Raw genomic sequence first — 13,955 nt, 5'->3', positions numbered from 1 at the left:
TAATAATAATAATAATAATAAAATAGTCTTCTTATTACCAAAAGAAAAACAAAATAAACCCAAATTGTAACAAGGAAAAAGGAAACAGGGAATAACCGAGAGACTCCACCACGTCACTTTCCGTAAAAGAGATTAGTAACCCGACTTGCAAATCCAGGTGTCTGGAATCCAGACTCTGGATTTTTCAATTAGGCAAAACAAACCACCGAGAAAGGGGATTATACCGCTTGCGGTCGCGATATATAAACACAGTGTACGTCGTCGAAGGGAAATCAGTTACTCATCAGAAAGCAAGAAGAAGAATCACTACTCATACACCTCAGCTTTAGGAACAACATGAAGGTGAGTCTCCTAAAAGTTATACTATATTATCATAATTTATATCGTTATTGTTTTACTTTGCGATATGTACTTTTAATAATATTTATTTGTGGAATTTATTCCAAAATAAATTCTCAACCGGGTGATTATGTTCATCTATATAATAAGAATGAATTTTAGAACCTTCATTTCTGATTTGGATATCTTCTATTTTCAGGGACTTCAAATTTTATTCGTCTGCTGTTTGGCAGCTGTTGCCTTGGCAAAAGACACACGATTCTTTGGAGGAATTAACCCAGGTCTTGGAGGGGACATTGGAGGCGGTGCATCCCAGACGTGCAGACGTTGGTGCCGAACTCAAGAGGGACAGGCCTACTGCTGCGAGAGCAACAACGAGCCTGACACCATTCCCTTCGTCAAGCCAGGTCAATGCCCTCCCGTAAGACGTCACTGCCCACCCGTCCCGAGGTTTGCCCCTCCACAGACATGCTCTAATGACAGCAAGTGCGGAGGCGTCGACAAGTGCTGCTTCGACAGGTGTCTCGCGGAACACATGTGCAAACCCCCTGTTGGATCTGGAGGTTACGGTGGATTCGGTTTTTGAAGATAATACCTGACCTTAGCTTTTAGGATTAATATTAAAATTATCCGAACGCTGAAATTTAATTCAGGTATCAAAATACCAACGACGTTATAAATAAATTAATATTTATTTTTAATCCAGAGTTTTTCTACGCATCACTTCATTATATCTATTAAGATAAATGGAAATATTGTCACTGTCGATGAATACAGTATTCCATTTTGACAAAGATTTGGAGGAATAATCCTTTTATGATAATCTTTGATTTCTTCCACCTTGGACAAAACCTCTGATAGAAACTGTTCATTAAAGCTTGAAATTGTTAGTTGGAAGAATTTTGTTATGAAAAAATAATCTTTGATGAAGAAGAAAATTTAAAAAGGCCATCCATCCTACGAATAAAATATCTCACTATACAACATTACATAACTCCAATCTAAAAAAATAAATTAAAAAAGACAAAAACATATCACTTAAAAAAAATTAGATGGAGTAAATTGAAAACGGGAGTGATTTATAAATAATTTTGAACTAGAATGTTAACGACTTTCTTCAGTATGAAACAGTAATGCTTCTGCAGAGTAATAATAATATAAAAAATATAAACATCCTTTAGATCAGTCGAATCCATAAATTCTAGAATAGATATGATTCGTCTTTTGTAACCTTCAAGAGTAACACTTTTTCATCAGGACTATGAAGCGTGAAATGGGAGAAGATGAATGGAGAAGTATTTAACTAAAAGCTCATGCTAGAGACGACTGTTAAAATCTAACCGAGGCCCTTTGCGTCAATAGGCGTAGAAGAGAATGGTGATGAAAACATAAAAAGACACACTAGATAAGATATGAATTGACATTATTGTGAAAAGCTAGCGAGTCTGATACCTATTGTTTTTTTTTTTTTTCTTTCTTTTCTTGTATTATGAAAAGGAAAAATGAAGATTGATAGGACTTAAGAACATATAACGATGAAAGCAAATTGAATAGTGGGAAATTCTTTATTCAAGATCTTACTGAAATATAAAAGGAAACTTATGTATCATATCTGGATAAAAAAAAAAAACAGAGTGAAATAGGAAAAATGTCCATGGGTTGTGGTGGCCTGGAGGTAGGGTCCTTGCCTGGTGATTGCCAGACTTGGGTTCGAGTCCCGCTCAGACTCGTTAGTTCCTTTGGTCCCTTCAACCACACCATCCTTGTGAGCTAAGAAGGGGCGTTTGGGGGAGCCTATAGGTCTATCTGCTGAGTCATCAGCACCCATTGTCTGGCTCTCCTTGGTCCTAGCTTGGGTGGAGAGGAGGCTTTGGCACTGATCATGTGTAACATAGTCAGTCTCTGGGGCACTTTCCTGCTTGATAGGGCAATGTCACTGTCCTTGCCTCTGCCATTCATGAGCGGCCTTTAAACCTTTAAACCTTTAAACCTGAGGAGGCGTTGCAAAGGCCAATCATCAACCCAGAACTTGAACAGATATTTTGTGGAGAGTAATATCTAGCAACTAATTTACTGGTATATGTTTGTTTTCTTCTTTGACTAAGAATTTCATATCATTTGAATAAATTATCAAACTGGAGGTAGCAGGTATTAATTTTGCCAGGACACCAGCCACCCGTTGAGATACTACCGCTAGAGAGTTATGGTGTCTTTTGACTGGCCAGACAGTACCACACTGGATCCTTCTCTCTGGTTATGATTCATTTTCCGTTTGCCTACACACACACCGAATAGTCTGGCCTATTCTTTACATATTCTCTTCTGTCTTCTTATACCTGACAACACAGATTACCAAACAATTCTTCTTCCCCCAGGGGGTTAACTACTGCACTGTAATTGTTCAGTGCCCAATTTCCACTTGGTAAGGGTAGAAGAAGCTCTTTAGCTATGGTAAGCATCTCTTCTAGGAGAAGGACATTCCAAAGTCAAACCATTGTTTTCTAGTCTTAGGTAGTGCCATAACCTCTGTACCATGGTCTTCCACTGTCTTGGGTTAGAGTTCCCTTGCTTAAGGGTACACTCGGGCACACTATTCTATCTTATTTCTCTTCCTCTTGTTTTGTGCAAATTTTTACAGTTTATATAGGAAATGTGTATTTTAATGTTGTAACTGTTCTTAAAATATTTTATTTTTCCTTCTTTCCTTTCCTCATTGGGCTATTTTCCCTGTTGGAGCCCGTAGTATTATAGCATCCATTTATTCTTATATATGAAATAGAAATTCCCTGATATAAATATGTGTACATAAACAAATAATTAGTGAATTTTAATATGCCAAAATTATAATATTATTTACTAAAATTATAAGAAAATCAAAGGGATTGATTAAATATACAAAAAAAAAATCGAAATATAAGATGCAAACCTTTTCAGTTGAAATGAGGTTTTAAATATGAAGTTTAACAGTGGCAGAAAAAAGTAAATACATAATTTGATTATTATTATTATTATTATTATTATTACTTGCTAAGCTACTACCCTAGTTGTAAAAGCAGGATGCCATAAGCCCAGGGGCTCCTCCAGGGAAAATAGCCTAGTGAGGAAAGGAAACAAGAAAAAAATAAAATTTTGTAAGAAAAGTAACAACATTGAAATAAATATTTCAAATTATAGGTGAATGTCGTCAATAAAAGACCTAACGCATTTTATGGAAATATATGTTATTAGCAGTGTATAGAATAAATCAAAATATACACTATATGTAATAAAGTAAACTTCTTGCCTTTATGTTTTTTCTATCTCCCAGGCGGTCATTTATAAGTATTTGATATCGTCACTTTATATCCCATTAATCTTGCAACTTTTATAATATATAATAGATTTGCTCATGACTTACTCTCTCACATATTCCATTCATCATAAATTTTCTTGATTTTGATAGTAATTCAGCCCTCAAAACTATTCTCACGTCATTACTGCAAGTGCTTTGAAAGATAACTTTGTTGGGATACACTTATCTTTGATTCATTTGGCAACAGATAATGAACAGACAGCAATTAGTTTGGGAGTGTCTTTTGAGACGATCGAATGCCACTAGCAAGAGTCTTCAGAACGTTGAAAATTACCTAATAAATAATAATAATAATAATAATAATAATAATAATAATAATAATACAAAAATAGTCTTCTTATTACCAAAAGAAAAAAAATAAACCCAAATTGTAACAAGGAAAAAGGAAACAGGGAATAACCGAGAGACTCCACCACGTCACTTTCCGTGAAAGAGATTAGTAACCCGACTTGCAAATCCAGGTGTCTGGAATCCAGACTCTGGATTTTTCAATTAGGCAAAACAAACCACCGAGAAAGGGGATTATACCGCTTGCGGTCGCGATATATAAACACAGTGTACGTCGTCGAAGGGAAATCAGTTACTCATCAGAAAGCAAGAAGAAGAATCACTACTCATACACCTCAGCTTTAGGAACAACATGAAGGTGAGTCTCCTAAAAGTTATACTATATTATCATAATTTATATCGTTATTGTTTTACTTTGCGATATGTATTTTTAATAATATTTATTTGTGGAATTTATTCCAAAATAAATTCTCAACCGGGTGATTATGTTCATCTATATAATAAGAATGAATTTTAGAACCTTCATTTCTGATTTGGATATCTTCTATTTTCAGGGACTTCAACTTTTATTCGTCTGCTGTTTGGCAGCTGTTGCCTTGGCAAAAGATACACGATTCTTTGGAGGAATCAACCCAGGTCTTGGAGGGGGCTTTGGAGGCGGTGCATCCCAGACGTGCAGACGTTGGTGCCGAACTCAAGAGGGACAGGCCTACTGCTGCGAGAGTAACAACGAGCCTGACACCATTCCCTTCGTCAAGCCAGGTCAATGCCCTCCCGTAAGACGTTACTGCCCACCCGTCCCGAGGTTTGCCCCTCCACAAACATGCTCCAATGACAGCAAGTGCGGAGGCGTCGACAAGTGCTGCTTCGACAGGTGTCTCGCGGAACACGTGTGCAAACCCCCTGTTGGATCTGGAGCTTACGGTGGTTCGGTTTTTGAAGATAATACCTGACCTTAGCTTTTAGGATTAGTATTAAAATTATCCGAACTCTGAAATTTAATTCAGTTATCAAAATACCAACGACGTTATAAATAAATTAATATTTATTTTTAAACCAGAGTTTTTCTACGCATCACTTCATTATATCTATTAAGATAAATGGAAATATTGTCACTGTCGATGAATACAGTATTCCATTTTGACAAAGATTTGGAGGAATAATCCTTTTATGATAATCTTTGATTTCTTCCACCTTGGACAAAACCTCTGATAGAAACTGTTCATTAAAGCTTGAAATTGTTAGCTGGAAGAATTTTGTTAAGAAAAAATAATCTTTGATGAAGAAGAAAATTTAAAAAGGCCCTCCATCGCATGAATAAAATATCTCACCATACAACATTACTTAACTCCAATCTAAGAAAATAAATAAAAAAAGACAAAAACATATCACTTGAAAAAAATCAGATATCAAATTGCCATGGAGTAAATTGAAAACAGGAGTGATTTATAAATAATTTAAACTAGAATATTAACGACTTTCTTTAGTATGAAACAGTAATGCTTCTGCAGAGTAACAATAACATAAAAAATATAAACATCCTTTAGATCAGTCGAATCCATAAATTCTAGAATAGATATGATTCGTCTTTTGTAACCTTCAAGAGTAACACTTTTTCATCAGGACTATGAAGCGTGAAATGGGAGAAGATGAATGGAGAAGTATTTAACTAAAAGCTCATGCTAGAGACGACTGTTAAAATCTAACCGAGGCCCTTTGCGTCAATAGGCGTAGGAGAGAATAATGATGAAAACATAAAAAGACAGACTGGATGAAATATGAATTGATACATATTTTTTTTTTTTACTTTTTTAGTATTATGAAAATGAAAAATGAAGATTGATAGGACTTCGAGAACATATAGCGATGAAAACAATTTGAATAGTGGGAAATTATTTATTCAAGATCATACTGAAATATAAAAAGAAACTTATGTATCACATCTGGATAAAAAAAGAAAAAAAAACAGAGTGAGATAGGAAAAATGTCCATGGGTTGTGGTGGCCTGGAGGTAGGGTCCTTGCCTGGTGATTGCCAGACTGGGGTTCGAGTCCCGCTCAGACTCGTTATTTCCTTTGGTCCCTTCAACCTCACCATCCTTGTGAGCTATAGGTCTATCTGCTGAGTCATCAGCACTCATTGCCTGGCTCTCCTTGGTCCTAGCTCGGGTGGAGAGGAGGCTTGGGCGCTGATCATGTGTAACATAGTCAGTCTCTAGGGCAATGTCCTGCTTGATAGGGCAATTCACTGTCCCTTGTCTCTGCTATTCATGAGTGGCTTTTAAACCTTTAAACCTTTAAACCTGAGGAGGCGTTGTAAAGGCCAATCATCAACCCAGAACTTAAACAGATATTTTGTGGTGAGAAATATCTAGCAACTAATTTACTGGTATATGTCGGTTTTCTTCTTTGACTAAAAATTTCATATCATTAGAATAAATTATCAAACTGGAGTATGTTATAAGTCCATCAAAACAAAATTATCAAAACGAAGTACTTTTTACAAGTTCTTTAGAATAAATTATCAAACTGGAGGTAGCAGGTAGTAAGTTTGCCAGGGCACCAGCCACCCGTCGAGATACTACCGCTAGAGAGTTATGGTGTCCTTTGACTGGCCAGACAGTACCACACTGGACCCTTCTCTCTGGTTATGGTTCATTTTCCCTTTGCCTACACACACCGAATAGTCTGGTCTATTCTTTACATATTCTCTTCTGTCCTCTTATACCTGACAACACAGATCACCAAACAATTCTTCTTCCTCAAGGGGTTAATACTGCACTGTAATTGTTCAGTGCCCACTTTCCACTTGGTAAGGGTAGAAGAAGCTCTTTAGCTATGGTAAGCAGCTCTTCTAGGAGAAGGACATTCCAAAATCAAACCATTGTTTCCTAGTCTTAGGTAGTACCATAACCTCTGTACCATGGACTTCCACTTTCTTGGGTTAGAGTTCCCTTGATTGAGGGTACACTCGGGCGCACTATTCTATCTTATTTCTCTTCCTCTTGTTTTGTGCAAGTTTTTACAGTTTATATAGGAAATGTGTATTTTAATGTTGTTACTGTTCTTAAAATATTTTATTTTTACTTGTTTCCTTTCCTCACTGAGCTATTTTCACTGTTGGAGCCCGTAGTATTATAGCATCCATTTATTCTTATATCTGAAATATAAATTCCCTAATATAAATATTTGTACATAAACAAATAATTAGTGAATTTTAATATACCAAAATTATAATATTGTTTACTAAAATTATAAGAAAATCAAAGGGATTCATTAAATATAAAAAAAAAAAATGTTGAAATATAAGATGCAAACCTTTTCACTTGAAAGGAGGTTTAAAATATGAAGTTTAACAGTGGCAGAAAAAAGTAAATACATAATTTTATTATTATTATTATTATTATTATTATTATTATTATTATTATTATTATTATTATTATTATTATTACTTACTTACTAACTACAACCCTAGTTGGAAAAACAGGATGCTATATGCCCAGGGGCTCTAACAAGGGAAATAGCCCTGTGAGGAATGAAAACAAGGAAAAATGCAATATTTTAAGAACAGTAACATTATGATAAATATTTCATATTATAGACGATTTTGGTTAATAAAAGATCTAAAGCATTTCATGGGAAGATGTGTGTTATCAGCAGTGTATAGAATAAATCAAAATATACACTATATGTAATAAAGTAAACTTCTTGCCTTTATCTTTTTTCTATCTCCCAGTCAGTCATTTTTAAGTATTTGATCTCGTCACTTTATATCCCATTAATCTTACAACTTTTATCTTATACAATAGATTCGCCCATGACTTATTCTCTCACATATTCCATTCATCATAATTTTTTTTTATAATAATTCAACCCTCAAAACTATTCTCACGTCATTACTGCAAGTGCTTTGAAAGATAACTTTGTTGGGATACACTTATCTTTGATTCATTTGGCAACAGATAACGAACAGACAGCAATTCATTTGGGAGTGTCTTTTGAGATGATGGAATGCCACTAGCAAGAGTTTTCAGAAAGTTGAAAATTAAATAATAATAATAATAATAATAATAATAATAATAATAATAATAATGATAATAATAATAATAATTGTAATACTAATAATAATAATAATAATAATAATAATGATAATAATAATAATAATAATAATAATAATAATAATAATAATAATAATAATAATAATAATAATTATAATAATAATAATAATAATGATAATAATAATAATAATAATAATAATAATAATAATAATAATAGAATAATTTTCTTATTACCAAAAGAAAAACAAAATAAACCCAAATTGTAACAAGGAAAAGGGAAACAGGGAATAACCGGGAGACTCCACCACGTCACTTTCCAGGAAACATGCGTCTGGAATCCAGACTCTGAATTTCCCGATTAGGCAAAACAAACCACCGAGAAAGGGGATTACACCACTTGCGGTCGCGAGATATAAATACAGTGTACGTCGAAGAGAAATCAGTCACTCCTCAAAGGGCAAGAAGAAGAATCACTACTCATACACCTCAGCTTTAGCAACAACATGAAGGTGAGTCTCCTAAAAGTTATACTGTATTATCATAATTTATATCGTTATTGCTTTACTTTGCAATATGTATTTTTAATACTATTTATTTTGTGGAATTTATTCCAAAATAAATTCTCAACCGGGTGATTATGTTCATCTATATAATAAGAATGAATTTTAGAACCTTCATTTCTGATTTGGATATCTTCTATTTTCAGGGACTTCAACTTGTATTCGTCTGCTGTTTGGCAGCTGTTGCCTTGGCAAAAGATACACGATTCTTTGGAGGAATCAACCCAGGTCTTGGAGGGGGCTTTGGAGGCGGTGCTTCCCAGACGTGCAGACGTTGGTGCCGAACTCCTGAGGGACAGGCCTACTGCTGCGAGAGCAACAACGAGCCTGACACCATTCCCTTCGTCAAGCCAGGTCAATGCCCTCCCGTAAGACCTCAGTGCCCACCCGTCAGGAGCTTTGCCCCTCCACAGACATGCTCCAACGACAGCAAGTGCAGAGGCGTCGACAAGTGCTGCTTCGACAGGTGTCTCGAGGAACACGTGTGCAAACCCCCTGTTGGATCTGGAGGTTACAGTGGATTCGGTTTTTGAAGATAATACCTGACCTTAGCTTTTAGGATTAGTATTAAAATTATCCGAACGCTGAAATTTAATTCAGCTATCAAAATACCAACGAGGTTATAAATAAATTAATATTTATTTTCAATCCAGAGTTTTTCTACGCATCACTTCATTATATCTATTAAGATAAATGGAAATATTGTCACTGTCAATGAATACAGTTTACCATTTTCTCAAAGATTTGGAGGAATAATCCTTTTATGATAATCTTTGATTTCTTCCACCTTGGACAAAACCTCTGATAGAAACAGTTCATTGATGCTTGAACTTGTTAGGTAGAAGAATTTTGTTAAGAAAAAATAATCTTTGATGAAGAAGAAAATTTAATAAGGCCATCCATTGCATGAATAAAATATCTTTCAATGCAACATTATATAATTCCAGTCTAAGAAAATAAATTAAAAAAGACAAAAACATATCACTTGAAAAAATTAGATATCAAATTACCATGGAGTAAATTGAAAACAGAAGATTTAAAAAATAGTTTTAAACTGGATTGTATAATGACTTTCTTTAGTATGAAACAGTAATGCTTCTGTAGAGTAACAATTAGGAGAAAAAGATATCTTTTACATCAGTCAAAACCATCAAATTCTAAAAAAGACATGATTCGTCTTTTGTAATCTTCAAATATAGCCCATTTTCATCACCTTAATTTGAAGGTGACTGATTTAAAGATAGGCATTGAGCAAATGGAATAAAAACCTAAATAGAAAAATTCATATGTGAAAATCTTATTGATATTTCAAGTGAAGTTTAGTTAGTTTATCATTTCTTCAATGACACATTCTTTTCATAATAAATTCTCTGTAGACAGCTCTGTCCAAGCAAATTTTAAATATGAATGAATGGGCGACATGAAATCACTACGCCCTTTATAATGCTGAAGTTTACACCATTTAAAGATCCACGAATTTTGATAATTTTGATATCACCATGATATGAACTTCGAAGCGAAGGTCAAGAGCAACAAAACTATAAATTGAATATCAGTGGAAGATGAGATTCTTAGAACATATACTTAAGATGTTAATAGTAACAACAAGAAAAAAATAACCAAAGGAATTATAGTTGAATATTATTTTTGTACGTGTATAGTAATTCCTTCAAAATGCTTTCACCAAATATTCAGAGCTGTTTAGAATCTTCATGAATGGAAAAAAATCTAATTCATATTTTTTTTTTTTTTTTTTTTTTGGCGCTATTCATGAACCAATGAAAGATTTCCCTTTTCCTTAAGAAAACCAGAAGTACGTCGTTAATTTACCTTGCTAATTAGACAGTTAGAAGAGTTGGCAGACCCTGACCTACATGGCTGAGGACTATGAAGTGCGAAGTTAGAGATGAAGAATAGAGAAGTATTAATTTAAAAGTTCAAGATAGAGACGACTGGCGAAATCTAACCGATGCCCTTTGCGTCAATAGGCGTAAGAGGAGATGATGATGATGATGAATTATACAGTTGGCACTCATATGAAAAACTTTTATATCAGTGATAAAAAATCGTAAGAAAAATTTGAATATTGATTGATTTATAAGTGAATGTGAATCCAAAATACTTTGCTGGTGACGTCATGGAATCAAATATACTTACAAGGAAAAGACTAAAAATAATGTACAGTAAGATCCTCTTCAACACGAGAAGTAAAATCAGAAATTTAGGTTTTATATCATTTCCCTGCCTCTCTAGTGTAGAGAATAATGGAATAGGTTATTGATTTTGGTTATATGAGTACACTGCGTAGAGATTATATTGTCTTATGCTTAAACACAATATAATGAGTTATTTTTCAAGTAATGTATTTATTTAATTCTATTTAGAAATCTTGAACATTCTCTCTCTCTCTCTCTCTCTCTCTCTCTCTCTCTCTCTCTCTCTCTCTCTCTCTCTCTCTCTCTCTCTCTCTCTCTCTCTCTCCAGATATATAGGCTCTTACGAAGTGGCAAACATCATCGTTCCCTAAATGATATTCAGATAAATGGATAAGCTCGTGATTGATCACTATCTAAAAAGCATTGAGGTTGCCATTCGCATTTTTTACCAATACGATACCACTATGGAAGCTGTTCTGGTTCATTTCTTTTCTATCTAAAAGTAAAACTATTAATGTATTATAGGATACATAAATGCATTTTCTGTTACAGGAAGGTCGATAGATTTAAGACTGCAATTTATAAACAGTACCGTGACAGGAAAAAGAAGATATACTGAAATGAAAATCAAAATGCAAGTAAAACATTGAAAATTATGAAAACCACCGAAAAGAATATTTTTTAAAGTTTAACCAGAATACAAGACAAATTAAAAAATAAAGTATCTGCCAAACTTAAGATGAAATACTGATAGATAGATTGAAGACTTAGATGATAAAGTGAAGCTATAAATATATAGGAAAAAGAAGAGAGAAAATAAAGTGGAACAAATATATGATAATACTTTTTCATCGGTGATATTTTTTTTTCAAAGGGGCCAGTATCTTAAGGTAGAACATGCTCTTCGCACTCCCCAAGAGAGATTAATTCAACAAAAATTTCAACTGGGCTCCATAAGGCACTAGAAGAATTGGAAAACCCAGGCCTACATGACTGAGGACTATGAAGCGCGAAGTAGATGATGAATGGAGAAGTATTGATTTAGAAACTCAAGATAGAGACGACTGGCGAAATGTAATCGAGGCCCTTTGCATCAATAGGCGTAGGAGATGTTGATGATGATGATGATGATGATGAGGATGAAAACATAACAAGACACACTGGATGAAATATGTATTGGTATTATTGTGAAAATCTAGTGAATCTAATACATATTTTTTTTTTTTTACATTTCCAGTAGTATGAAAATAAAAGATGAAGATTGATAGAACTTTAAGAACACATAGCGATGAAAATTCAATAGTGGGACATTGAATAGTGAGACATTCTCTATTCAAAATCATATTGAAATGTAAAAAGAAAATTTTATATCATATCTGGATATAAAAAAAAAAAGAGTGAGATAGGAAAAATGTCCATGGGTTGTGGTGGCCTGGAGGTAGGGTCCTTGCCTGGTGATTGCCAGACTGGAGTTCGAGTCCTGCTCAGACTCATTAGTTCCTTTGGTCCCTGCAACTTAACTATCCTTGGGAGCTAAGTATGGAAGGTTTGGGGGAGCCTATATGTCTATCTGTTGAGTCATCAGCAGCCATTGCCTAACCCTCCTTGATCCTGGCTTGGGTAGAGAGGAGGCTTTGGCGCTGGTCATATGTAACATGGTCATTCTCTAGGGTATTGTCCTGCTTGATATTGCAATGTCACTGCCCCTTGCCTCTGCCATTCATGAGTGGCCTTTATGTCTTTAAACCTGAGGAGGCGTTGCAAAGGCCAATAATCAACCCAAAACTTGAACAGATATTTTGTGGTGAGTAATATCTAGCAACTAATTTACTGGTATATGTTTGTTTTCTTCTTTGTCTAAGAATTTCATATCATTAGAATAAATTATCAAACTGGAGTACGTTACAAGTCCATCAGAATGAATTATCAAAATGAAGTACTTGTTACAAGTTCATTAGAATAAATTATCAAACTGGAGGTAGCAGGTAGTAGGTTGGCCAGGGCACCAGCCACCCGTTGAAATACTACCGCTAGAGAGTTATGTGTCCTTTAACTGGGCAGACAGAACTATTTTGGATCCTTCTCTCTGGTTATGGTTCATTTTCATTTAGCCTACACATATACCGAATAGTCTGGTCTATTCTTTACATATTTTCCTCTGTCTTCATACACCTGACAACACTGAGATTACCAAACAATTCTTCTTCCCCCAAGGGGTTAACTACTGCACTGTAATTGTTCAGTGGCCACTTTCCACTTGGCAAGGGTAGAAGAGGTTCTATAGGTATGGTAAGCAGCTCTTCTAGGGGAAGGACACTCCAAAATCAAACTATTGTTCTCTAGTCTTGGGTAGTGTCATAGCCTCTGTACCATGGTCTTCCACTCTCATTGGTTAAAATTCTCATGCTTAAAGGTACACTCGGGCACACTATTCTATCTTATTTATCTTCCTCTTGTTTTTTTTAAGTTTTTTATAATTTATATAGGAAATATTTATCTTAATGTTGTAACTTTTCTTAAAATATTCTATTTTTCCTTGTTTCCTTTCCTCACTGGGCTATTTTCCCTGTTGGAGCCCGTAGGCTTATAGCATCCTGCTATTCCAACTAGGGTTGTAGCTTTGCAAGTAATAACAATAATAATAATGGAGTACATCACAAGTCCATCAGAATAAATTATCAAAATGGAATACTTGTTACAGGTCCATTTATTGCAAATCACGTTTTGAAGTGGGTTTTCTAAACCGCAAGAGTCTGCTCCATCGTTGTTTTTAAATGAAATTAGCCCAGAGGAAAACCTTATGAATTTACCTGCTCTAAATTTCAGAGAAAATTTCAATTATGGTTTTTCGGAATTGACAAAATCATTTTATGTATTTGGGAACAACCTGAAAGAAATATGCGCAGTGGAAAGCTCTATAAATAGAACTTTCTATGGAAACAACAGTTTTTTTCTCTAAGGAACAATGAAGTAAGTTTTCTCCTCAGAAAAAAAACTATTAAAATAATCGATATTTTTTATAAGCAATATTTATCATACATAATTGACAAAACTTTCTTTAGAGAAGAAATATTAATCCTAGTTTGGTATCATATGAGCAAGCTATTGCTACATCTACTTGCGTTCATGGGTGTGACCAAGACCTACAGAAAGGGTATTTTGTACGTCTTTGGTGTGACTATTACTCTGCATGAAGTATTCTT

At 34.5% G+C, this 13,955-nt stretch overlaps 3 protein-coding genes across 3 annotated transcripts; all 3 read left to right on the top strand.

Annotated features, from left to right (window-relative positions):
- Positions 1-272: 272 nt before the first annotated feature.
- LOC137641984 (perlwapin-like) lies at positions 273-1,047 on the top strand. The gene is made up of 2 exons (XM_068374546.1): positions 273-342; positions 539-1,047. The coding sequence occupies exons 1-2, from the start codon at positions 337-339 to the stop codon at positions 923-925; spliced, it is 393 nt and encodes a 130-aa protein (XP_068230647.1). The 5' UTR covers positions 273-336; the 3' UTR covers positions 926-1,047.
- Positions 1,048-4,231: 3,184 nt separating this feature from the next.
- LOC137641982 (perlwapin-like) lies at positions 4,232-4,985 on the top strand. The gene is made up of 2 exons (XM_068374545.1): positions 4,232-4,337; positions 4,534-4,985. Exons 1-2 carry the CDS (start codon positions 4,332-4,334, stop codon positions 4,930-4,932), a joined length of 405 nt encoding a protein of 134 aa, XP_068230646.1. The 5' UTR covers positions 4,232-4,331; the 3' UTR covers positions 4,933-4,985.
- A 3,456-nt stretch (positions 4,986-8,441) lies between these two features.
- On the top strand, positions 8,442-9,179 carry LOC137641981 (perlwapin-like). Its single transcript, XM_068374544.1, has 2 exons — positions 8,442-8,545; positions 8,743-9,179. Exons 1-2 carry the CDS (start codon positions 8,540-8,542, stop codon positions 9,127-9,129), a joined length of 393 nt encoding a protein of 130 aa, XP_068230645.1. The 5' UTR covers positions 8,442-8,539; the 3' UTR covers positions 9,130-9,179.
- The last annotated feature ends 4,776 nt before the right edge of the window (positions 9,180-13,955 follow it).

This window comes from Palaemon carinicauda, chromosome 6 (assembly GCF_036898095.1).
Source record: "Palaemon carinicauda isolate YSFRI2023 chromosome 6, ASM3689809v2, whole genome shotgun sequence".
Taxonomy (NCBI): domain Eukaryota; kingdom Metazoa; phylum Arthropoda; class Malacostraca; order Decapoda; family Palaemonidae; genus Palaemon; species Palaemon carinicauda.
Note: the sequence above shows the minus strand (reverse complement) of the source record. Positions and strands in the feature narration are given on the sequence as shown.